Source organism: Ranitomeya imitator, chromosome 9 (assembly GCF_032444005.1).
Source record: "Ranitomeya imitator isolate aRanImi1 chromosome 9, aRanImi1.pri, whole genome shotgun sequence".
Lineage (NCBI taxonomy): Eukaryota > Metazoa > Chordata > Amphibia > Anura > Dendrobatidae > Ranitomeya > Ranitomeya imitator.
In genome coordinates this window covers 30393021-30420478 of record NC_091290.1, presented here as the reverse complement: position 1 = coordinate 30420478, position 27458 = coordinate 30393021, and the positions used below count along the sequence as shown (strand labels likewise).

At 44.4% G+C, this 27458-nt stretch overlaps 1 protein-coding gene across 2 annotated transcripts in view; it reads left to right on the top strand.

Moving 5' to 3' along the window:
- The window catches only part of PC (pyruvate carboxylase), a 358273-nt gene that overhangs the window by 258710 nt on the left and 72105 nt on the right, over nt 1–27458 (top strand). For both annotated transcript variants that reach the window (XM_069740167.1, XM_069740166.1), the window contains exon 10: nt 23084–23266. In XM_069740167.1, the coding sequence (XP_069596268.1) occupies nt 23084–23266 (183 nt within the window). The remainder of the gene's footprint in view (nt 1–23083; nt 23267–27458) is intronic.

Here is a 27458-nt window from a genome sequence, read left to right as displayed (position 1 = left end):
CTCTGCACAAGCACCTCTGCACAGGTCTCATAGGTCTAGAACACTCCTAGGATGACTGCCCAATAGAACACGGGATACACCATTCACAATAAGTGATGCTCACCTCCCCGCAATCTCTGCACAAGCACCTCTGCACAGGTCTCATAGGTCTAGAACACTCCTAGGATGACTCCCCAATAGAACACGGGATACACCATTCACAATAAGTGATGCTCACCTCCCCGCAATCTCTGCACAAGCACCTCTGCACAGGTCTCATAGGTCTAGAACACTCCTAGGATGACTCCCCAATAGAACACGGGATACACCATTCACAATAAGTGATGCTCACCTCCCCGCAATCTCTGCACAAGCACCTCTTCACAGGACACTCCTTAGAACTTGCTTACAGAACACCTCTGCACAAGCACGTCTGCACAGGACACACAGGCCTAGAACACCCCTTAGATCTTTCCTATAGAACACAGGATCCACTAGTTACAATAGGTCATGCTCACCTCCCCGCAATCTCTGCACAAGCACCTCAGCACAGGTCACATAGATCTATAGCACTACTTAGAAAACTCTGCAGGGAACCCAGAATGTATTATTCCAATAGGTGATGCTCACCTTCTCAAAATCTCAGCGCAGGTCACATAGTTCTAGAACACGCTCCCTTAGAAGTCAAGAAGTCATCTATAGACTTTTGTTGGTCCATGCAGCTTCTTTACAGCAAATCTCTAAATGCTGATAACAGCTGCAAGATGGATACCCCTGTTATCATGTACAAAAAAAATCAAATTAGAAAAAATATATATATATTTCTCTGGAATAAGACATCAAATCACATATATCAAGGTATTATTTTAATCCTCTTCCTATGACCTATGTGCCCAGATAGACAGTTTAAGAGTGTGAACTTGAACTTACTCCTGTGGAATTCTACCGGAAAATAAGCCATCAGCAGAAATGGATATGACAACAACACAAACATACTCTAATGTAGAAAGTAAAATGTTCTTAAAGAGTTTGTTTCAGACTGGGCAAGTTGTTACCTATCCACAGGATAGACTTCTGGGGATACATGACCACTGGGACTCCCACCAATCTCAGAAATGGGGCTTTCAAATGCTCCGCAAGGATAAAGCAGAAGCGCGCCACTATTCCATTCATTGTCTATGAGACTGCCGGAGAAAGCTAAGTACAGCGTTAACCATCACAGACAGTCCTATAGAGGATGAATGGAGCAATAATGCGCATGTGCGGCCATTTACCTGTCTTAACAATCCTGCGGGAGTCCCGGTAGATCAAGGCCAACAATCAGTAAGTTGTCAACCATTCTGTGGAATGATGGTGCCTTGTCAAGAGGGGAATAAAGTGTCCATGTAGAGATCAGCAGACATAAATATATCACATGTATAGAAACTAACGCATAAAACTCAGATTCTTATTAAAATCCGCCTGCAGCCATTGTGCATGAAGGCAATAATGAGTGCTGGGTTAAACTGGAGACGTGTGCTCCCTTTATTATGGTGATGGTATCCATTCAGCGTTGTAACATCTGTTGCCTGCCTCGTATAGTATCTCATACACAAAGATTGCCTGTATTCATATTTATGTATTTAATGTCCTCGGCTTCTTATCCTTTCTGTATATTTGCATAGAATTGAAAGAAGCTGCTCAAGAGTGAATTCTTTTCACACTTGCGCCTGAAAAGATGAATTTGTAAGGTATTTCAATTATTTTCATTCACATGTCCAATTATGTTCTACCTTGTAGGAAGCCTTTTCCAAGTCACTATCTGCATTAAAAAAAAATAAAAAATCTGAATTAATTCCATGTTTCCAGGAAAGGGCGATCTCACTGCCACCTACAGAGATAGCTACCCTGTAAGTTTTAAAGGAAACTTTTCACCAGGTTAAAACTGGCCAGTTTTTGCTCTTATTTTAAGCACGCTGTTCTCCTTTAGTATTCTGCTTTTTTTCCTTTTTAAAATCCACCATATGGTTTCAGAGATAAAGGCCTTTTTTTTATTTAGTGCTGATATTTATAATCTTTACCAAAGGGGCGTAACTCACAGGATAAGGCAGAGCAGCCTAAAGACACACGCCCCTGAGGAATCCAGTGAACCACACCCCCTAGGTAAAGATTAAAAAAGTGGACAACAAGACTGGAACCATGTGGCAGATTTTAAAAAAGGAAAAAAGGGCAATACATAAAGACAAAAACTGTACACCTTTGACCTGGTAACTTGGTTCTTTTTAACAGGACTAGCGAGATTGGAGTTGCTGTGCCTGGGAAAACTTGGCTGCTGCGCCGGTGGCTTCCTGGAGTGGCTGTGCCTGGGAAAACTCAGCTGCTGCGCCGGTGGTTTCCTGGAGTGGCTGTGCCTGGGAAAACTCGGCTGCTGCGCCAGTGGCTTCCTGGAGTGGCTGTGCCTGGGAAAACTCGGCTGCTGCACCGGTGGTTTCCTGGAGTGGCTGTGCCTGGGAAAACTCGGCTGCTGCGCCGGTGGCTTCCTGGAGTGGCTGTGCCTGGGAAAACTCGTCTGCTGCGCCAGTGGCTTCCTGGAGTGGCTGTGCCTGGGAAAACTCAGCTGCTGCGCCGGTGGTTTCCTGGAGTGGCTGTGCCTGGGAAAACTCGGCTGCTGCGCCGGTGGCTTCCTGGAGTGGCTGTGCCTGGGAAAACTCAGCTGCTGCGCCGGTGGTTTCCTGGAGTGGCTGTGCCTGGGAAAACTCGGCTGCTGCGCCAGTGGCTTCCTGGAGTGGCTGTGCCTGGGAAAACTCAGCTGCTGCGCCGGTGGTTTCCTGGAGTGGCTGTGCCTGGGAAAACTCGGCTGCTGCGCCGGTGGTTTCCTGGAGTGGCTGTGCCTGGGAAAACTCGGCTGCTGCATCGGTGGTTTCCTGGAGTGGCTGTGCCTGGGAAAACTCGGCTGCTGCGCCGGTGGTTTCCTGGAGTGGCTGTGCCTGGGAAAACTCGGCTGCTGCACCGGTGGTTTCCTGGAGTGGCTGTGCCTGGGAAAACTCGGCTGCTGCGCCGGTGGCTTCCTGGAGTGGCTGTGCCTGGGAAAACTCGGCTGCTGCGGCAGTGGCTTCCTGGAGTGGCTGTGCCTGGGAAAACTCAGCTGCTGCGCCGGTGGTTTCCTGGAGTGGCTGTGCCTGGGAAAACTCGGCTGCTGCGCCGGTGGCTTCCTGGAGTGGCTGTGCCTGGGAAAACTCAGCTGCTGCGCCGGTGGTTTCCTGGAGTGGCTGTGCCTGGGAAAACTCGGCTGCTGCGCCGGGGGCTTCCTGGAGTGGCTGTGCCTGGGAAAACTTGGCTGCTGCGCTGGTGGCTTCCTGGAGTGGCTGTGCCTGGGAAAACTCGGCCGCTGCTGCATCGGTGGCTTCCTGGAGTGGCTGTGCCTGGGAAAACTCGGCTGCTGTGCCGGTGGCTTCCTGGAGTGGCTGTGCCTGGGAAAACTCGGTTGCTGCGCCGGGGGCTTCCTGGAGTGGCTGTGCCTGGGAAAACTTGGCTGCTGCGCTGGTGGCTTCCTGGAGTGGCTGTGCCTGGGAAAACTCGGCCGCTGCTGCATCGGTGGCTTCCTGGAGTGGCTGTGCTGGGAAAACTCAGCTACTGTACCTATGGTTTCCTGAAGTTGCTCTGCCGGTGGTTTCCTGAAGTGGCTGTACCTGGAAAAACTTGGCTGCTGTGTCAGGGAAAACTTGGCAGCGCTCCAAGAGTGGCTGTGCCAGGGAAATCTCGTCAGTTGCATGGGCGAGTTCCTGAAGTCTTTTCTTGGGGAAAACTTGGCAGCTTTGCCAGCATCTAAAGGACCCATATGCAAATGTCCATAAAGGTTTAATAAATTATTCACTGTCAGTAGGAGATGGGATAATTTACCAGATCAGTCTGACTTCAGGGCCCCATATGAATGGAGCGCAGGTTGAGCATGCACACCTCTCGGCAACAACACAGCCACCAACTGCCCTGTGTAGAGTGGGGGCCGCTTCACAAATCATGAACAGCTCCATGATGTAGATGTCCAAGGTATCTAAAGAACCGGAGAACATTTAAATTAAAAGCAGTTTAGAAAGTTTTTTTTTTTTTTATTTTCTTTTTTTATAATTACTGCTGAGCCAAACTTATTCAAGGATAGAATAACCCTTTAAAATGGTTCTCCTGTATTTTCAGCCTAACAAACTAATCTAATGGCACGTTTCGCCAAATGTTACCTTCAAGTATTGCTGTCGATTTTAATGGAAAACCTCTATGATCTGACAAAAATGAAATTTGATTCTAATGCAACAGAAATTGAAAGGCAAATTATATATATTTACGCATACGGCACTTTTATGGGCAAAATAAACCATTTGAGCAAAATGTTTCACCCTGAAAGGCATGTACAGATGTCAACTAGGGCTAGATGAAAGCTTTCACAGGCATCAAAGAGAGGGATCTTTCCAGTAACTGAAAACAAAAATAGAACATTGCCCAGAGAAAGATGAGGATATAATGAACGGTGCGCTGAGATATTAAAATCCACACCAAGAGGAGACACGGCCACACACGGAGATGCTCAACAGCTCTATAGAAGGAGAGTCCGAGTAAAAAATATATATATATTTTAGTGATATATCTACATTTTTCTTATGTAAATGAGCTGTTGAGATCTATGAGCCGGACATAGATCTCCCTGAGAATCTGCCTCCAGAAATTATTTTAAATGAAAGGGGTGTTACCAGTGTGAGACATGTAAATCAGGAGAGTCAGTCATTACATGTCTCACACTGGTAACTCTCCCTTTCATTTTAAATTAATCTCTGGAGGCAGATTCTCAGGGAGATCTACATCCGGCCAATACAGCTTAACAATCTTTCACCGCAAGATAATAGACCTGCTGTGGATTGGAAATATGCAAAGCGTGACCAAATCTGTAACAAATCAGATCCGCAACATGTGAATGAGGTTTTGCTAAACGAGTTTGTTTGTATTGGACTGTATTTGACCTCAGATTTGTAATGCAGAATCCGCAATGTGTCAAGTTGGCCTAGGAGGGGTAAAAAGAGCATCAGCACCTTGGGTGGGTGAGTCTGTCATTACATTGTTATTGTGCAACTTGGCATCTACAATTGCCATGAGGCAAAGGATATGTTCAAATCACGTTTCTGCCACACATTCCATAGTGGGTTTCCTCTTAAGCCTTGAAATACTGGATTTTGATGTGCCCCTGGGAGTTGCTATAGACTTTAGACAGAATCTAAAAGTTGAAACTTTGGATTCCATTGGCTATTTTGATGACAGATGCCAACGAATGGGTCCAACAGTCAGGCAGTAAACTGGTATTGTTTCCAACTTCGAGGACTTGAACGTCCAAATTAGAAGACTAAAGCTGAATCCAACGATGAATGTTTTGGATTTGTTTAAAGTCTATGACTCCATCAGGGGCGCGTCTAAGTCCTGGTTTTTGGTGCTTCAGACGAAACCCCGGGTGGAGCCACAAACGTGATATGAACCCAGACTAATTGATGTTGTTGTTCTACTTCTCTATCTTGGAGTCTTTGAGGTTGCCCACCATCTGTAGACTTTGTGTGGATCTTCCATCTGAGCTTCCACAATGCGCGTGCCGAATTTGGCTTTCGGTCTAATCAAAGACCACAATTTTCATTAAAAATGAGAACAAGTTAAGTAAAGCCAAAACCTTCAACATTTTGTAGAGTTAGACTACTTGAAAACGGCCGTGGATTCTTTCATTCGAGAATCGGGCGGATTCTGTATATGACACTCTGATCAAACTCTGACTGGAGCGTGAGCATAGTGTGCTCCAATTCTCGGATGAGGAGAAGATGGAGAAAAAAGTCTCGGACCGAAAATACGGCTTTTTGCACCTACCATTAAACTGTGAAAATTTTTTGTAACGTTTCCTTTAAGAAGAATTGAAAACGTCTATCCATGTGAACGGGAATATAAATCTGCATCTAACGAGTGGTTTCACCGATCTTCGCTCTTCAGACATGACTTTTTGCAGCTTGGCCCAGGACGTTGCCGTGTAGTCTTCTTGTAGAACGCCATTATTCGAGCGGTTTTGCTCCTGTCGGATTGCCGGGTGCCTACATCACGCTGTATCCTGCAGTCTGTGTTTATACACAAGGCTTGGCATTGTTTATATATTTAAGCAGAAGCTGTAAAACGCGCACAGATTGTGTGTGAGATGCTGGGAATATTACATCCACTTCAGTTTAATGTACTGTTCGCCGGCGAGCGTCTGATCCTTCATGAGCATTTACCTACCAGATCTCTTCTGGTTTCTTATGTTTTCAATGTGAGGACTATGTTTTGTGCGCACTTGGTGCTGTTTTGTACGCACTCTTATCACAGGGGGCATTTTCACTTTGCAGAACTCCAAAAGATATACCATTGTGTATCTTCTTACAGAAAATCTGTTGCCTTTTGCAATGCCAGCAATGAGCAGGAGATTGTGCATGCAGGAGCTGTGGAGTTGAGATCTGCACTGTATCATTTTAGGCTTCTGGCAATCGCTGTAAATTTCACACTTTGGAATGGAAATTGGGAAAAGTACAGCTCCCGCCTACCTTCTTCACAACATCGGTAGCAGGACCCCTGAAGTGGGAGGTTTGCAGTAAATAAGTTCCGTGGGAATGCGCTCACAAGATCTAGAACCTTGTCGGTGCAGTCCCACGGAACATATTTACTACCAATATCCGACGACCCTTGTGAGTGCCCTCCTACAGAACATATTTACTACAAATTTCTCACGACCCTTATGGGTGTCCTCCCACAGAACATATTTACTACAAATATCCCGTGACCCTTGTGGGTGCCCTCCCATGGAACATATTTACTATAAATATATTTACTATCAATATATTTACTATAAATATCCCATGACCCTTGTGGGTGTTTTCCCACGGAAAATGTTTACTACAAATATCCCACGACCCTTGTGGGTGCCCTCCCACGGAACATATTTACTACAAATATCCCACGACCCTTGTGGGTGCCCTCCCATGGAACATATTTACTACCAATATCCGACGACCCTTGTGAGTGCCCTCCTACAGAACATATTTACTACAAATTTCTCACGACCTTTATGGGTGTCCTCCCACAGAACATATTTACTACAAATATCCCGTGACCCTTGTGGGTGCCCTCCCATGGAACATATTTACTATAAATATATTTACTATCAATATATTTACTATAAATATCCCATGACCCTTGTGGGTGTTTTCCCACGGAAAATATTTACTACAAATATCCCACGACCCTTGTGGGTGCCCTCCCACGGAACATATTTACTACAAATATCCCACGACCCTTGTGGGTGCCCTCCCATGGAACATATTTACTACAAATATCCCACGACCCTTGTGGGTCCCCTCCCACGGGACATATTTACTACAAATATCCCACGACCCTTGTGAGTGCCCTCCCATGGAATATATGAACTAGAAATATCCCACGACCCTTGTGGGTGCCCTCCCATGGAACATATTTACGACAAATATCCCACGACCCTTGTGGGTGCCCTCCCACGGAACATATTTACTACAAATCTTCCAAAACTGGCCTCCCATTACAGATCCTGTGAAAAAGGTTCTACTATACCAACTTGGGGTCTCCATTGGGCAGTATTTTGGGGATAACAAAAATAGCACAATATACTGCACCACTTTGATATAGACCTGTTAAATTTGTCCAAGCTTCTATCGGGAAGTTGCAGAATGAAGTGCGATAACAGCGTAATATGAGTTGTTGATTTCTTCTGACAAGTTGCTATAAATTCTCTTCTTGCCATTAAAGACACTTGAAAAGTTGCCTGACAACCCCTTTTGGAGCTGTAACGGTGTCCATATTGCTTGTCATCTAGATTTCATAGAATGGATATAATTTAAGAAATGGCAAAAACAGACTGCTCGGCTTTACAGAACAGTGTTCTAAAGAAGCACTCCAGGATTTATTTACTTTGTAATCACTTTCTCGAGAAAATGGTTCGAAGATAAAAATCTTACAAATTGCTTTATTCCTGTGATATCGGCTCACTTCTGTCCGTTCTCTTATACCATGTGTCTCACAATCTGACTACCTGAATTGCACAGCATCTTCATTGTGCGATGAAAGTCGGTTTCTCCATGCTTTCCTGCAAGACTCCTGTCGGGGATCTTGTAGGGAGGCAAAAACTCTGCGAAAGTGTATAGGAAGAGACCTGTCACTCAAGGGAAGTGGGCGGGAAGAAGCCACCGTGGACCAAGTCACATGGGATACTAGTCGGACAGGCAGATCCCATGTAGTTTCTCCCAGCCAGCCTCCCTTGAGTGACGGGTCTCTCTCTGTACATGTACGGAGGGAGAGACCTGTCACTCCAAGGTAGCAGGCGAGGAGAATCTGCTGGGGACCCGCCTGTCCGACTAGTCTGCCAGTGTCTATTAAATTGTTTTTCTCTGAAATGCTGCAACATTTGAGAATTAAATCGGGATGGGCGAGCGTGCTAACAGAGTATCTTCGGCATGCTAGAATACTATGTTCGAGTCTCCGCGGCTGTATGATTGATACAAATACATCAGAGCTCCTGGCTCTAAAAGCTGTATCTGTTTTCTCTGTTACATATAGCAACAGTGAGGTGGAAAAGGCTGTATACTTATTTCCAATGTGCGGAGAGAGGAAAAAGCATCTACAGTCTTGGGGAGGTCCGAGGGAAAAAAAATTAAATGAGGAGAAAATCCATGCAGGATAGAAGCTCTGCTTCTAGATATATGCAGACCTCACATCCAGCCTATATTACTGGGAGAGACCATCCCACAAGAGAAAAATCTGCAGCTTGGATCAGAATGCAAAATGCTTTATCAGGGGGCCACCTTTCAGGAAATACATTCTTGCGTCTTTATAGTTACTATTGTATAAGGGTCCTGCTGTAGTCTTCAGTTTTCTTGCATCACAGACAACCCCCTTTATGTAAAAGCCAGTGTGATCATCTGAGATTTCACCCTGGAGACCATAGCACCACTTTCTGGCTTATAAAAAAAAGTGTTCAATGTAACGACCACCAGCATTTGCCATGACACTGGAAACGCAATGGAATGTCCCATCTCACCTGTTCAATGAATGTTGCTAAGCAACCAGGGATATAAAAGATAATCTATCAAGGAAATCATGACAGGCAATGTATAGCGAGACGAGTAATGTTGTAATGCGGCAGAGCAGCAAACAGTCGTGTTTAGAAGTAAATGGGATTAGAATTTCTTTTGAGGATAAATTCTCTGTTGCTTCCTTTTCCATGAATAAAGAAGAATTTTGGTAACGAGGAGAGTGTCAGATGTGGGACAGCCCCGACGATGGCTAGAAAGAGAATTTTACATGCTGTAGGCTTGCCTCATTGCAAACACTGGATTCCTGTCGGCTTTGAAGATGGTGCCTTTTATTTTGAGGATAGACAAGTCTACGAGTCGCTTCTGAGAAAACTCATTTCTTTGCTCCATTTTAGGGGAAATAATTCTTGTTTTGACGACAGACCACAAATGTTTTGTTGGAAGTAGATTAATTAGCAAAAATATAAAAGCTGGAGTCTGGCAACAACAAAAATAAAAATTAAGAGGGATTCTGGGTTGATTTGGGTTAAAACGGGTTTGTTAGGGTACATCACTTGTAGTGACGAGCGAACGTGCTGGGATAAGGGGTGCCCAGTCTTTTCTAGTCCAAAAGCCATATTCTCATAATAACCCCTTCCTGTCTTAGAATGTGTTAGGTTGCGTTTTTTGCCGCTGCGTTTTAGCGCAAAAAAAGCATGCGTTTTTTTTCCTATACTTAACATTAAAAACGCATGCGTTTTTTTGCATGCGTTTTGCCGCCGCATACGTCTTTTGTATGTATGCGTTGTGTTGCAGAAATGCAACATGTAGTAATTTTTAGCTGCGTTTTTTTGCCGCAAAAAAAGCATGCGTTTTTTGCGGCAAAAAAAAACATTGTGCTGTCTATGTAAACGCATGCGTTATTAAGCACATGCGTTTGGTTGCGTTAAAAACGCATGCGTTTTTATAAAAAAACAAGAAAACACTGATAAGCCACCCCACACCATAAAATTGATAAAGGGATCCTAACCCTACCCCTGCCAATAACCCTTGGGATCCTAACCCTAAGGGTTATATTCTCGGTAATTTTAGAATTTATCAATCTGATCTTCGTATCTCCAGCACAAAGTCGTATGATGGGCATCTCGAAATCTCTCCATGCTTTAAGATCTGGGCATGTTTTGTTTTTTTTTCACAGAAGACATATTTTTATGTCTGGTTCTTTGCCCAACTGCAGTTGAAGCACACGTAGACTTCTGCGGCAGCTCCGGTGTTGCGCTTGTTGCTTGTGTGTATTTGCTGTACACCTCATTAACAGAACAGCTAATCTGACATTTCTACATCTCTGTAATCAAAGGAACAAATGTTGTTAGTTTAGAAAGATCTTTGGAAACGGGCTGACAGTAGAAGCTTCTTTCCTGACGGTGTCTTGTGTGGATGAATTACAGTCACTGCTGCTTGGAGAATATCCTAAAGCTCCAGCAGCCAGACCTCCAGTTCACAAGCTTTCTTTATCTAGTAATGCTATCCGTGGGAATATGAAATGTTACCCTTATCTTAGAATTACCTTGTTAATGTGTTTCTGCTACCTGCAGACCGTGATTTCAGCAGACAGCAGGAAAGTAGCTCATAGGCAGACGGCGGGATATGTATTCGATGGAGCAAAAGAAGAAGAAGCCATAAAACTGACTCTTGCTAATGCGTTGAGGGGTGAAAACGTCCAACCTGACCTTGCCATCAAGGAGCAAACCTTGCCCGTGTCGTAGCCAAATTCCTTAAGAGCTCGAACAAACAATGGTATTGGAGAGTAGGTTTACTCCGCTAGCTCTAGCTTGCAGCCACAGTTCCTGATGGTCCCACACTTTCAAACTTTCCATTCCCGATCTGACCTTGTCATCAAGGAACAACCCTTGTCCGTTTCTTAGACTAGTTCCATGAGAGCTCAAACAAACAATGGGATTGGAAAGCAGGTTTACTCTTCTAGCTCTAAGCTTGCTGCCATGGTTCCTGATGGTCCCAAGCTTTCACGCTTTCCAATCCTGATCTAACCTTGCCATCAAGGAGCAAACCTTGCCCATTTCGTAGACTAGTTACATGAGAGCTTAAATAAACAATGGGGTTGGAGGGCAGGCTAACTCCACTAACTCTAAGCTTGCTACCATGGTTCCTGATGGTCCCACTCTTTCAAACTTTCCATTCCTGATTTGACCCTTGCCATTAGGGATAAAACCTTGCCCATTTTATAAACTAGTTCCATGAGAACTCGAACAAACAATGGAAATGGAGAGCAGGTTGACTCCACTAGCCCTAAGCTTACTTTCATAGTTCTTGATGGTCCCACACTTATAAATTTCCATACCCAACATGGCAATTTTTGACATCATAGAGCAAGCTGCGTCTTGAATGCATACTTTGCCATTTATTGGCATTTTGACACTTATTTATTAATTCGTTGTATCCTCCTGCAATTGGTGTGGACACTATCTTAGGTTTTAGGGCAAGGCTACATTAGATCACAGCTGGTCAAAAAAAAATCTTCTTACATTCATCACCTTGAAGGAAAACTATCCAGAGAGCATATTATTTTGGCAAAAAAATAACTTTACCCCAGTCTTATACAGCCTGAACTTCCTGCCATTTTTCTTTGATGAAGCCCCCTTCAGACTGTTTGGGACATCTGGATGAATACATCACTAGAAGAAAAGGTGAGCACTGCCATGATTCCTGTGTCTTGCCAACAGTAAAGTATCCTGAGACCATTGATGTGTGGGGGTTTTTCATCCATGGAGGGGGCTTCCTCACCATTTTGCCTAAAAGCACTGCCATGAATAAAGAATGGGATCTAAATATCCTCCAAGAGCAACTTCTCCCAACCATCCATGAGCAATTTGGTGATGAAGAATGCTAATACCAGCATGATAGAAACCATGTCACAAGGCAAAAGCGATAACTAAGTGGCTCGGTGAACAAAATAATTTAAATTTTGGCCAGGAAACTCCACACATCCCATTGAAAACCTGTGCTTAATCCTCAGAAAATGGGTGGACAAACAAAAACATAGAAAATGTTATCAACTCCAACCACTGATTAGGCAAGAATGGGTTGTCGTCAGTCAGGATTTGACCCAGAAGCTAAAATCCATCTGCCAGGGCGAAGGGCAGAAGTCTTGAAAAATAAGTGTCAACACTGTAAATATTGAGTCTGTCCATAAACTTGACGTATTGGTCTATAAAACTTTAAAACTTAAGAAATGCTTATAATTGTACGTCAGTAACCAGAGAAACATCCCATGAAACGTTCTAAGAACATTGAAGCAGCAAACGCTGTGAAAACGAAAATTTGTGGCAGTCTCAAAACTTTTGACCACAACTGTACATGTTTTTACAGCCTAAAGATCTATGTGTGCCTCGCTCGAGTGCTGCGTTTTCTTTGAACACCCATTTTTAATTTGCATGTTTGTAGTCTAATGTACTCTTGCGTAAAAGAGATCATCTGTAACTCGGGTTGGCAATGGAAGGCTTAAAGTTAATTAAATCTCCCTTGAAAATATGTGAATTCATCATTTTGTATCCTAGATATGCTCTGTGATTGCAATGATGCCGCAGTTATGAGTTTAGATCTTTGATTTGTTAAGACACCATATTAATTGGTTTGACACTGTGTTAATGTGCTGGAAGCAGGGAACGATCTTCGGTAATATCTCCTGAATGTAGGTCACAACATTTCTTCTGTCCATTTCACGAAAGAGAAACATGGGACATTGTCGCTAATTAATGCTTGGTGGATATTGAGTTGCCTTTGTGACTTCAGATCTACAAGTGTATATAAATAATACTTCGTTTTCTACGACTATAATAATGGCAGCTGAGCTGGTTTGTAGGTCTAGGTCCACTTCGTGGAGTGAAGTCTTCGGCCATGAGACATCCGCCTCTACTCAAGTCCATCATGGTGCATCAAAGAAAACCCAATGGTAGATGATGTCTTTGCGTCAACTAGACTCGCGACAGGACCCTCCATTGACCTGGTTCTACTCTACGGGAGGTGGATAGTAGAAGCTGTGTTCATGATTGCTAAGAGGACAACCTATTCTTACTGCGACATAGATGTTCATGCTTTCTGTCTGACATAAAGGGGCTGTCCACACCCCAAGAAAACCTTAAATGGGTATAAGAAAATTTACTTTAGGTGCTGATTATTAGGTATCCGTTCCAGTCTCTAGTTTAGCGGTTCCATTTCCAAAGTTGTGCTCTACACGAAAGTATCTCCCTTGTTGACACTTGACCATGATGTGTGTGTGGAGGATCCCTTTTGACTGCGGATTCGAACAGCTGAGCCAGCCCCCTTCTCTGTCTACGCGTTGGCTATAAGAGCGAAAAGGAGGCTTGCTTGGCTACTGAAATGAACCAGCTAGTCTCCTCCGCACCTGGCTCTGGTCTCATGCCTACACATAGACCTCTCTCTGTTGTTGAGCAAGGGAACGGAAGTGGAGTTGTCAAACCTATCGACTGAGGGCACTATTAATTTCTGCAACTATGCTGGCCCCTTCTCTATGCGTTGGCTCTGAGAAAGGAGGAGACTTGCTTATCTGTTAAAATGAGGCGATCGGCCAGCCCCCTTGGCAAACATCACTGGTCTCCTGCTGAGAAATTGAACTCTCCAAGGTGTCCCTCACAGAACAGGAAGTGGAGTTTCTGAACCGAGCCGATCCCTGTGGATGGAGGGTCTCCCCTGTCTATGTATGGGCTGAAAAAAAGGAGACTTTAGGTCAGCCGCCGCCTTTTTCACACAGCAAAGGTCTCATGCTAACATGCACGGGACCATAAGCGGGAAGTCGAATGGCCAAACCTGGGATCAAATAAAAGTAATAACCGATGGCCCTTCCGATTGCTAAGTTTAACATCTGAGCCAGCCTCCTTCTCTGCTATGTATTGGCTGTGAGTGAGAAGGAGGCTTGCTCAGCTGTTGTAATGAGACAGCTCAGCTATTGTAATGAGCCGCTCCGCACTGGTCTCACGCCAACACGCCTAGGACCAGAAGCAGAAAGTGGAGTGGCCAAACTGGGGATAAGAGCAGAAACGTAACCACCGATTGCACTTCTGATTGCTAATTTTAACACCTGAGCCAGCCTCCTTCTAGGCTTCTTTAGCCATTCAAATGAGCCAGTCAGCCAGCCCCCTCTGTTCATAGCACTAGTCCATGCGGACAAAAGGGAACTCTCTAATAAAACAATAAGGGCTGTTGTTGAACTGGTGATTGAAGCAGATCTCTTTCGATCGAGGCAGTTGGCGTAATTGAACCATACTGAGTTATAGAACTTTTTTCACCAGATGACCTCCTTTAATTAGAACTTAGTTGCAGTGGCCTGTAGACTAGCGTAGTGCTAATTGTTTTCTCCTACAGTGCCCTCGTGCCTTATAATATGTAAGGAAGCTGGTAGTGTCACTCTTTGGCCCTGCAGAGGCATCCCTTACTTGGGGCTCATTCAGATGTCTGAATTTTTCCATGTACAAGAAAAACGGACCTGTTGTTGTTTTTTTCAGATCAGACTCTGATCAATATTTTTCTCAATTCTGACAGTCCATGAAAAATCTACCGCACTCGGATGTCATCCAAGTTCAGTCTGCTTTTTTTTTCATGGACTCATAGACTTGCATTGCCAAAAAATCACGGGCATGTGAATGACCCCCCCGTAGACCTTCACAAGTGCCCATGTAAACCATGGATAACAATCGTACGCGAAGATCGGACGTCTGAATGAGGCCTTAGCCAATGCTTCAGCTTAATGCTAGTCATTATTTTATTTTTTTTAGCACGTTTTGGACTATGCAAATTTTTTCATCCAAAACGATCTAATTGAAACTGAAGAGTGTATCAATAAAATAAGAGTGAATAACATTGGAAGGTGTTGGGCCGAACCTGCCCTGAATATAAAGGATTGATCAGGAATGGAGAACCGTGCGCCGCACCTTATTTGTCCTCCTTGGCGGTGTGATTGTACTGTTTTGTTAGACTCCCGCCTTGTGCCGCATAAGCGTTCTATAAATTAATCTTTCCAGCCCTCAAAACAGATTTAGACTTTTTGCACTAAACGTTTTTCTTCAATAAGATCTGTACAAATAGGGAGCAGTTAGATCCGAGCAGCTTCTCAAAGGAAACCGTTTTGTCAGCCAAACCCCGGCTATGGTGAAGCAAGATGTATGCTTGTTCTCTAAAAATGGAGTTTTCGAATTATTCACATCCTTCAACCGAATTCTTCAAAGTGTTCCTTCAGTTTATTTTTTTTTTCTTCTGGATGTTAAAAAAAAAAAAAAGACTCCAAGCCGGCTCGGTTCCGTTTCGTTACTTTGCGTTTGTTTGCATATTTCTGCACGCAGCTTCCAGCCGGCTTTAGGACGGACCGTTGTGGCCCCGGTGATGCATCTTTTCTGTAAATTATATTACAAAAATGGGGCTGTTTCGAGCTCATTCCTATCATTGTAAGGTGCTTTTCACCCCCCAAGATTTGTTTTATTAACGGGAACCTCACCAATCTCCAACTTCATTTTAAAGTGAATTTGTCAGGTTTTTGCTACCCCATCAGAGCAGAATGAAGTTAGGACAGAGACTCTGATTCCAGTGATGTATCACTTACTGGGCTACTTGCTGTAGTTTGTAAATGGCAGGGTTTTTCTTTTTCTGCTGCGGATCTAGCAGTTCTCTGAATGCTGAGCTCCGTATAATCCCGCCCACACCACTGATTGGCTGATTTCTGTGTGCAGAAAGCTGCCAATCAGTGGTTTGTAAATAAGAAGGACTATATGGTAGCAGGTTTACTAGTCCTCTGGGGATAATCTCCTGCTGATAAAACTGTGATTTTATCAAAGCTGTCACAAGCAGCCCAGTATGTGACATATCACTGGACAGAGTCTCTGCCACTACATTATGCTGCTCTCAGATTAGGTGGTAAAAACCTGGTAACAGATTCCCTTTAAAGTTGCCGTCTGTGTTTTTATTTGATTTCTTTAAAAAAAATACAACTGGACCTACTGGCCACCTTTGTCAGTAGTCAGAGCACTGCAGACCTTCTCCCACCTTCAAAGTCCCCTGCGCCTTTTCTGATTAGTAAGATGTATGCGACACGCATGAGATGTCACAATGATCTCGTCTGATGGCAACAGTCTATCAGCATGGCCACAGGACCGGTTTTCTGTAACGCCTTTTACGCTACTCGAATAGCTGATAAGGACCGCCCACTGGACTCCTAAGCATAGGAAATACAGGAATTACCTGTGTTGCGGCTGTCGAACAGCCACGAGACATGTAGTTGTGGGGACTAGAACATATTATTCGAGTACGCCGAAGACACCCGGTTAGCACCCGAGCATGCTCAGATAACACCTTATCCCAGCACGCTCGCTCATCAATAGTCTCCGCGATTTTGCATGGACCGCCGACGTGTGTTATCCGTGAAAAACCTGACGCCTGAGTGACGCCTTTATAGAGGAAGATCTCTAATGCAGCATATAGAAGAGTATGCCTGGACCAAGTCCATCCATGTATCACATGGACCGTCTTTCCGTTGTATGGACTGTATGTATTACGACCGTTTCCCTGCAGCCGTCACCGAGGGTGTAAAAAAATGGGGCGCAAATACTTCCACTATTAATAGCTGATCACTGAGGGTTTCTGAGTTTGCTAAAATCCCTTTAACCTAATCAAACCTTTGAGACAGCTTCTTATGTCTGCGAAACTGTTCTCGGAGTTAGACTTTTATTAGATTGTAATGAAGGCCCCTCGGCTTTTTTTTTTTTAATCCAAATTACCGTATAAATTATGGCAAAAATAATTAAAAAAAATAACTTGGTAATCCTTACCTATCCTAGGAACTTCTCCTTTTATTGCTCCTGAAGTTGAGTGATTTAAGTAGGGAACGTCATCCGGTGCTACATTAGGGCTTATTATTATCATTACCTGTCCTGAATTATTCATGCCCGATCACAAGAAGCTCGGGCATTACTATTAATTATCCTGCAGTTAATATCTTTATAGCTTTTCTCCGACAAGCGTCAAACTCCACTAAGCCCCTGTGCCAGAAGGTTCCACCTTTCCAAACACGGCAAGAAGCAAAAAATGAAGAAACTTTAATTAGTCAATGCCTGGTTAGAAGAGAGACCTCGGCGTGACAGCTCCTGCTTCTTTTAGCGCCCATCCTGTATATTTCAGTGTAAACCCCTTTCATGCAAAGACGTTAATGAGGTTTTCCAGACAGTTACAAATGGGCTGAATGCATGTTCAAGATTATATTTATTCATCCTTCAAAGTCCCTGCCGCAGCACTCCATCAGTTCTCTGGTTTCCCTTCCGCAGCCCTCCGTCTGTTCTCTGGTTTCCCTGCCGCAGCCCTTTGTCGGTTCTTTGGTTTCCCTGCCGCAGCCCTTTGTCGGTTCTTTGGTTTCCCTGTCGCGGCCCTCCTTCGGTTCTCTGGTTTCCCTGCCGTGGCCCTCCATCGGTTCTCTGGTTTCCCTGCCGCAGCCCTCTGTCTGTTCTCTGGTTTCCCTGCCGCAGCCCTCTTTCTATTCTTTGGTTTCCCTGCCACGGCTCTCCTTCTATTCTCTAGTTTCTCTGCCACGGCCCTCCGTCGGTTCTGTAGGTTCTCCGCCGCGGCCCTCCATTGGTTCTTTAGTTTCCCTGCTGCAGCCCTCCATCAGTTCTCTAGTTTTCCTGCCGTGGCCCTCCTTTTGTTGTCTAGTTTCCCTGCCGCTGCCCTCCGTTGGTTCTCTAGTTTCCTGGCTGCAACCCTCCATCAGTTCTCTAGTTTCCCTGCCACGGCCCTCCATTGGTTCTCTAGTTTCCCTGCTGCAGCCCTCCATCAGTTCTCTAGTTTCCCTGCCTCAGCTCTCCGTCCTTTCTCTAGTTTCCCTGCTGCGGCCCTCCGTCGGTTTTCTAGTTTCCCTGCCGCAGCCCTCCGTCTGTTCTCTGGTTTCCCTTCCGCAGCCCTCCATCTGTTCTCTGGTTTCCCTTCCGCAGCCCTCCGTCTGTTCTCTGGTTTCCCTTCCACAGCCCTCCGTCTGTTCTCTAGTTTCCCTGCTGCAGCCCTCCGTCAGTTCTCTAGTTTCCCTGCTGCAGCCCTCCGTCGGCTCTCTATTTTCCCTGCTGCGGCCCTCCGTCGGTTCTCTAGTTTCCCTGCTGCGGCCCTCCGTCGGCTCTCTATTTTCCCTGCTGCGGCCCTCCGTCGGTTCTCTAGTTTCCCTGCTGCAGTCCTCCGTCGGCTCTCTATTTTCCCTGCTGCGGCCCTCCGTCGGTTCTCTAGTTTCCCTGCTGCGGCCCTCCGTCGGTTCTCTAGTTTCCCTGCTGCGCCCTCCTTCGGTTCTCTAGTTTCTCTGCCTCAGCCTTCCGTCTGTTCTCTGGTTTCCCTGCCGCAGCCCTCCATTGGTTCTCTAGTTTCCCTGCCATGGCCCTCTGTCGGCTCTCTAGTTTACCTGCTGCGGCCCTCCGTCGGCTCTCTAGTTTCCCTGCTGCTCCCTCCGTCGGCTCTCTATTTTCCCTGCTGCGGCCCTCCGTCGGTTCTCTAGTTTCCCTGCTGCGCCCTCCTTCGGTTCTCTAGTTTCCCTGCTGCAGCCCTCTGTCGGCTCTCTATTTTCCCTGCTGCGGCCCTCCGTCGGTTCTCTATTTTCCCTGCTGCGACCGTCCGTCGGTTCTCTAGTTTACCTGCCGTGGCCCTCTGTCAATTCTCTAGTTTCCCTGCTGCACCCTCCTTCGGTTCTCTAGTTTTTCTGCCTCAGCTTTCCGTCGGTTCTCTGGTTTCCCACCGATTCCTTTTTTGTTTCTTTCAAAAAGCTTTGGTGTTGACATGGAGGCAGCTGTTGGGGGTCAATCTTGCATAAAAAGAACAGCGGCAAAATAGTAATTTGTTTCCGATCCTTTAATGGACAGGTTAATTGTTGTATGTTTAAAAGGAACCTGTCTGTGAGATTTAGGTTCACTAAACAAATTAGCTGGCAACGTAGGGTCGTAAAAGACTCGTTTAGCCATTCCTTTTTGGCTGCAAAGAGCGGGTGCACGAAGGGTTGGCCAAGTAGTGGCAGGAGCAGACCTCAGTGACGGCGCTCATCTCTGGACCGCGCTGCAGTGTATGTTGGTGCTATACGGAACTTTTTTATACGATCTCCATACAGCTAAAAAATTATCAGTTTAGGATGAAATTTGAATGTAGGTAAAAATAGGGGAGTATACAATATGTTCTCCACATGAATGACAACCATTGGGTGGTCATAGAAACCTGTGTGGTAGCATTGATTTCTCATGACAGAGTAGTGAGAACTAAGGGGTAAAGATTCTCCTTGTTGAAAGTCAAATGCCTAGTTGGTGTAGGGAGACTTTTAGGCCATGGGATGCGTCTTCCCTGGTGATTTTGTTTTGAAGAGGCTTATTTCGGACAAATGTGAAATCATGTATTTAAAAGCTATTCACACATATCCGTGTATTTTGAGCCAAGATCAAAGGTAATGAAGCACACATTCATATGAGTTTTGGAAAATGAAAATTAAAGCGTGATCATTTAAGCAGAGGATGGATGATAACTTGGCTGGTGGGGTCCCAGTGGTTAGGAATCTGCAAATGTTCAGCTCTTTAAATGTTGAGAACGGGGTCTGAAATTCCCAGTGGGAATGAGCAGAGGGCAATGGTCAGATATCTCCAGCAGTGGATGGATCGATGGTGCGCGTGCATAGCCATTAGCCAATTTGACTAGGTATTTCAGATTTTCCTTCTTGGGATCATTTGGGCATTTCAGAGTCCCGTTCTTGGGATCATTTAGGCATTTCAGAGTCTCCTTCTTGGTTGTTTGGGCATTTCAGAGCCTTTTTCTTGGGATTGTTTAGGCATTTCAGAGCCTCCTTCTTGGGACCATTTGGTCATTTCAGGGCCTTTTTCTTGGGATCGTTTAGGCATTTCAGAGCCTCTCTCTTGGGATCATTTAGGCATTTCAGAGCCTCCTTCTTGGTTGTTTGGGCATTTCAGAGCCTCCTTCTTGGGATCATTTAGGCATTTCAGAGTCTCCTTCTTGGTTGTTTGGGCATTTCAGAGCCTTTTTCTTGGGATTGTTTAGGCATTTCAGAGCCTCCTTCTTGGGATCATTTAGGCATTTCAGAGTCTCCTTCTTGGGATCATTTAGGAGTTGCAGAGCTTCCTTGGGATCATTTAGGCATTTCAGAGCCTCCTTCTTGATCATTTGGGCATTTCAGAGCCTTTTTCTTGGGATTGTTTAGGCATTTCAGAGCCTCCTTCTTGGGATTGTTTGGTGTCTCTACAGTTGGACAGATATTTTAGATCTTTCCCTTGATCCCTGTGGACACAAGTGCAATACATGGCATGGTTATGTTATAACCGAAGTCCATTGACCGTACCACCACAGACCTACAGATGCTGCAGGACGGTACATCTTTTGCACGTTCCAACAATGTTGATCAAAATGTTCCAATTACGGTAAAAGCAAATTATGAAATCATGCTATTAAAGCGGTCTTCAGACCTGACGTGCACATCTTATGTAACCATAGGAATGAATAAAAAGTGTATCAAGCTTATTAGGAGCGAGACCGTAAAAGCGTCACGCAACATGCAATGCTAGTTTAAGACATCGCTATGGTTACAGATTTGATTTGCATACACAATTGATATGCTCCTTATTCAAAGTGTGTGCAAGGACGGTATTATGGCACGTACCGCGTGTTTGCCGGAGGGGGTGACGTCACACATCAGTTTAGCTGACAAACTATATATACGTAAAACAAAGCTACCAAGTGGTTAATCGGCTCTTGCGGGTCCTCCGTTCTGTAATTCACTCTTTATTTAGCCGTGCCGCTCGCTCTTGTCATTGTTCTCCAGTCTTAACAGCACTTCAGAAGCCGTGGCTGTAGGATCCATAAATCATGTGTTTTTGGAGTATAAGGCTTTGTCAAACGCTCCAGCGCCGTATAACCTTGTGCCTGCTTGTATTGTTCTGTAAGATAACATTTTCTTTTCTCGGTTTCTGAAATCTGAACGTTTCTTTCTAGCGGTTTATGTGATGTGGATGAGTCGACTTTAGCGCCGCTTTCTAAGGATATTGTCCCTTTAGTTATTTGCAGAAATTCTCGAATGAGATGTTCCCTTTGCCCATGTCCCTCAAGCTACATGTCACAAGCTGGCTTTTATGTCCCCTGAAAGGCTTATGATATGTTTGGCCAGATATCTAGCCTTTTTACGGAATAGGACTACTGGTCACCTCCTCTCGTTGATTGTATGTTTGGCCCCTGTTACATTTCACACGAAAGGTCCCAATTTGTTTTTTTGTTTTTTTACATTATTATTTTGCCTTCTGCGTAGAGTTGATTAAAAAGATTTGCAGATACAACGGCTACATTCGAAGTCTGTAGCTGCCAGACCAGAGCCCTGTGATCCTCCGCCTTCATGCCAGCATCACTGGCGCCTCTTCTCATTAGTCGGCCCGCTGTAACTCGCACCACGACAATGAGAACTCGGCTGTGCTGGCAGATTGGTGGAGGTTGGCAAGACTCTGGTCTGGTGGCCGCTGGACCAGGGTCCTCCTGATCTTTTTGTTCAGCTCTGCTTCTGTATCTCTTAGTCCTCCTTTAGTAGTTTTTCAATTGGGAGGACCTCTTGGAGGCTGACGCTAACAATAAACCTTAACAAAAAGATCGACTTGTCCCCAGCAGGCTATACTACCGGCACCAAGCACCTCAATTAGTAAGAAAGCAGTAGGAGAAGCCAAAGAAAGAAAGAAAAGTACAACCATCCCGAAAAAAAACCAACTAAAATTCAGGCCCAAACGGGCAACCAAGGGAGCGTACCGTTTCCTCCAGTCAAGGCTGCAAGAGAGATTTTACAGGGAGTACCAAAAATCTTCATTTCTCGGTCACTTCGTTGAGGGGACACGGGAACAAAAGGCGTCCTGATCCCCCTGGACTGACCCCAAAGATCCTGGTATGCGAACATGGTCAACTTCCTTGCAGATCCTTAGACTCTCCTGAACCATCCAGATCTTTTTTTCCAGGGTCCGCTCTACCATCAGAAATCACAGCCGCTCAATTTAACGAGAAAAGGAAAAGTTAAAAGTTAGAAAACATGAGCGTTTTAGCTGGTGGAAGCCCTACTGCGTCTTGTAGAAGTTTAGAAGGTTAGCATTGTTGCTTTGCAGCGCTGGGGGTCCTGGGTTCAAATCCCACCAAGGACAACATCTGCAAGGAGTTCGCATTTTATCCCTGTGTTTGCGTGGGTTTCCTCCGGGGGCTTCAGTTTCCAGATCCTGATGGGGAATATAGATTGTGAGCCCCAATGGGAACATTGATAATGTCTGTAAAGAGCTGCAGAATATGTTGGCATGTATAAAAAATAACGAATAAATTGTCTAGAAATCAGGAGCAAATATAGTTTCTCTCACGTTCCAGTGACCTCACCTCATTGTTTACCTTTTTATTTTTTTTCCTAAACCCTTCTTAAAGACGACCTGTCGCTTGCTATCAATATGTCAATTGTTTTACCTATAGTAAATGCCGATGTTCTCCTGAATCTGGCATTGTTTATTTTTGGGGTTTTTGTTCCTTTCTATTCCAAAGATATGGCCAACTCTTTATGTAAATTTATTCTTGTTTTCCAAGAGGGTGTAGTCTTCAATAAGACACCTACAGATAAGCGTTTAGGGCCACACCCACTTGGATAATAAGACTGTTTACATAAAAAAAATATGTAGCCATATCTCAGGAATGGAGAGGCGGAAAACCACCACCTGATTCGGGAAAACTGTTTAAATTGGATGATCGTTTCACGTTTAGAAAAAGTGGCTTGTGAGAAGTGGCTCATAAGTGGAGAAAGAAGCACCATTTTCTGTTAAGATATATTACAAAGTTTCTTCTTTTCGCTTACACTATTGAGTTATGCCAAGTTTGTGACCATAAAAGCCTCCATAGGACGTGCAGATTATATAAGAATGAGACGGAGTGTTGCATGATTTCTTCCTTTCCATTAATCTTGATGTTTTCGAATTTCCTTTTTCCTGACACAGGTGTTCCGGAGCGGTGAAGGTATGGGCATCCGACTGGACAGTGCGTCGGCCTTCCAAGGTGCTGTGATATCCCCCCACTATGACTCCCTACTTGTCAAGGTCATTGCGCACGGGAAAGATCAGCAGGTGGCAGCTACAAAAATGAGCCGAGCCCTGGCAGAATTTCGAATCCGCGGAGTGAAGGTAGGATAGATCTAGCGCCCAGCTTGGATGTCATTTTTATTTTTCGCTTTTTCAATTATGACTAATAAGTTGTCTGGAAACCCTAATTTTTCTTTTAATTAAATATTTTTCTTTTGATCCCAAATATTGTGCAACAACCGGTCACCAGCACTCATTCATACCCTATAAGAACCGGATCCCCCAAATTTTATTAAAGATTTTCCAAAAATAACAAGATGAGCTTTTAGGTCGCCCAGTACTGCCTCTCCGCTGTTTCATGGGCTTTGTTGACCGGCTACTGCTTTAGTTTTGGCGTCACCACTGCAGCCTATCACCGCACTCTGCAACAGTACGGAGCCCATTGATTGTCAGCAGCGCTTATGTGCAGTAAACCCTCCATCGCCCGTAACCAATGCATTCAAATTCGGAAGAATCGATACTCGCTATAATTCTTCGCCTTCTTCGGTCCCTGGCATTTGACCAATCCCCTCTGGGCTCTTGTTTCTTGGGCCCATCTTGACATACTGAAAATGGCCAATTCTGCCAAGAACTGGTCGCACTGGTTACCGGTCTGAGATAGTGATTGTTTCCGGCCGTTGACAGTGTATCAAGACCGCACCAGGAAGTAGAGACCGGTAGGGTCAACCTGGGAATGGAGGCTTTGGAGGAAGTAGAGACCTGTAGGGACTACCGGGTCAACCTGGGAATGGAAGCTTTGGAGGAAGTAGAGACCGGTAGGGACTACTGGGTCAACCTGGGAATGGAGGCTTTGGAGGACCTATGAAGGTGAGTTGTCTCATTTTATACCAGTCCCAGTCCCTATTCTATTCATAGGCTGTACTACACCGTAAAGGACCAGATTAGTAAATATTACCGTGAATATGTTCATTGACATAGGAGAGCTCCAGTGTGTTTTTTGGTTCCTAGGATCGAGTATTTCACAGTAATATCCAAAGATTTAGGCCAAATATTACTTCTCAATATAATGTAATATATTTGCTAGAAATAAAAATGAAGATTTCCTTCTCTGCCTCGTATTCCTCATTGCAAGTACTGAAAAAAAAATTCCACCATTGCTTAGGGGATAGAAAATCCCTTCAGCCTTGTCCAGTCATCCTTCCAAAATATTAATGATCCTACTGAGCCTTCTAGTCATCTAAAACGTTAAGATCCTTACTGGCGGAGGTCCGCTCCGATTACCCGGCAGCAAAAGGACACAAGCTGCGAATGATTGGTTTTTCGAAGTCACAGACCTAAAGTTTGTCATACCCTGTGCTTGTCGCTTTTGTCATAAAAGACAGATATTCATATTCTCCTGAGTGAATACATGTGTTTTACGATATACTTGCATCCTGGGGCCGGGGCACATTTTCGTAAGAATTTTAGATTGTTTTTGTTTCTGTGTTATTCCTCCTGGAAATGTTTGAATAAAATGACATCTGGGTATTACCATCTCTCTCATCAATTGGGTGTAACCCTGTGAAAAGGCTATTTGCATTTATTTCCCATGGAGCATTCCATGGCCTAAAAGTCTCCTTACACAAGCTTGGAGAAACCTTACCCTCTAGAGCCAAGGATATCCGTAGGAATATATAGGGAGTATCCAGTTCCACGAGGAATGGCACAATGCCAATTTCTAAATAGACATGCTTCGTAATTGTTATTTTAAGAGAGCCTGTCAGAGTGAAATTACTGTCCAAACCTAGCACAGATTCTCTGTGCATCCTATGTGGCCGAACCGTTCTGTACAACTTCTTGCTTGTTTTCCCACCTGTGTCTGCCCTTCTCTGGCTCCTGTAAAATCAGAACTGTAGGCAAGTAATTAGGAATGGATGGAGCAGTAGTAGTTTGGAAGGTGCAGTGAACCCTTGGCCCCAACAAGGGCGCACTGAGTCCCTGAGCTTGGTTTGAACAGTCATTTTGTGCTGACAGATTCTTTTTAATGTCAGATACTATAATTAAACAGACTTGTCGAGCGAGATGAAAGTCTGCTTTAAATAGGAAGTTGGGATGGTTCACTGACCTGCTTGGACACGTCAAGGGTGCACTGATCGCCTGTGCTTGGCTTGAACAGTCATTTTGTCCTGATAAGACTCCATTTTATGTAAAATACAGCAATTTACTAAAACAGCTGAAAATTCACTTTACATAGCAAGTTTGAAAGGAAAACAAGGTGAGAAGGTGCACTGAACCGTTTCGCCTCTTCAAGGGTACACACAGGGCCTGTGCTTGGTTTGAACAGTCATTTTATGCTGACCGGTTCCCTTTAATGTTAAAAAATACTATAAATTACTAAAAAAGACATGTCATGAGAGCTGGAAGTCCACTTTTAATAGGAAGTTTGAAAGGAACACAAAGGTGGGAAGGTGCGTTGAACAGTTTGGCCACGTCAAGGGTGCACTGAGCATCTGTGCTTGGTTTGAACAGTCATTTTCTGCTGACACTCCCTTTTAATGGAAAATACAATAACTTGCTAATTCATTTAGAAAGACTTTTGTATTGTGAGCTGAAGATCCACTTTAAATAGGAAGTTTTTGTGTTTTTTTTTTTTTTCTACTGATTTCCAATTTATCATCAAGGAAATCCTGCCTTCTTACGCTTCTTTGTAATGATTTGGATCTTCGCCTGTTCTCTTGGAGCGTGTTCAGCTCCTGTACCGTGCCTCGAAATGTCTGGAAGCATCCTTTAGCTGCTCACATAGATGAATTTTTACAGGGTAATTATTAATTCAGAAATAATTGCAGTTCTGCTTGGAGATCTAAATAATTCATGGCGTTTCTAGTCTGCGAGTCAGCACCCCATGCAACATCCAGGTTCTGTAACGATGCCCTCTCTCCACCTCCAGCTGCATTATTTAAAGTGTATGATAAGAGCAGACTGATGAGATGCCGGATCCCTCCCTAGTACTTTCTGCTGCCGTCATTGTAGTAGCTATGTACAATGGGATTATTGTCGTGGCCTCTAGGTTCTTCACACTATTACTTTAATATACTGTACATAGCAGAGTCGCGGCTTTCGTCCTGTCCCCCTTTTCTTTCCCCAGCAGAGTCGCGGCTTTCGTCCTGTCCCCCTTTTCTTTCCCCAAGTGTGCGTTCGGTCCGCTCCCTTTTTTTTTTTTTTTCTTCTTCTCTTCCTCCCTCTCCCTCTCCGGTTCACTTTCTGCTCTACCGCATCAAAGATCAGACTGAACGCTATTGATTTTTGCCATCTATCTTTTTTTTATTTTTTTTTTAACTTGTCTCCAGATGAAACCATGATCATCACTAAGTTACTGGAGCAAATCGCCATTGGTTGTACCCTGTGCCCGACACGCTCCGATAGCGCCATCTTTACTGAGCCCTCCTAATTTTCTATTCCATGCCCAGAAAGGCCATTATTGCTCATCCATCACCCGAACACCTCCAGTATACGCAGCTGCAGTAGCCAGCGGTGAGATATAATGCTATAATTATATTGTGAGCCTGCTCTATTCTGGATACCGTAAACCTTTAAATTATTTTTTTTTTTAGTGGATCTCACTTTCAAGGTGAACTTTTTTTTGTCTTTTTTGTTTTTCGGCCAGGAGACCAACCTCACTCATGTTGGCATAACGTCTAGTGCGGGGTGCTACTATTGCTTATTGCGAATTCATGCTTTCCATTAATGGCAGAGAAAATTGACAATTTCAATGAAGCACTCGAGTTAATACTACGAGAAACATTTTACTTCCTCCTCTATAATCCGTTTTGGTTTCAGAAGAAGCGATAAATTTTCCTCTCCTATTTTCCACTTGACATTTTGCTTCAAAATTATCTTTAAGTTAATAGATTTAGAAGTTTCCAAGAAGTTGACTTGAAGGTTTTTTCTCTCGAGGTATCTGATCTTGAATATATCCCTCTCGCGACTTTCTAAAGCCAGCTCATTCGGTGGATTTTCCAGGTTTGTAGAAAAGGTGAAAATGTCATGGTATCAAGAAACTAGTCAACAGTTACCCAATGACTTCTTTTGCTCCTCTGGTGATCCCTTCTGGTCCTGCTATAATGACATGCCTTCTACCCAATCATTGACCTTAGTTTTGATGTTTACATATATGTCATCTGACAGCTATGGCCAGTGATTGGCCGGCAATGGTCACCTGATTGGTGGACTAGACGTCATCATTGAAGGATCGGCTGGCAATGCTGGAGTGACCAGGGGTTCAAAGAATCATAGAATGTTCGAGTTGGAAGGAACC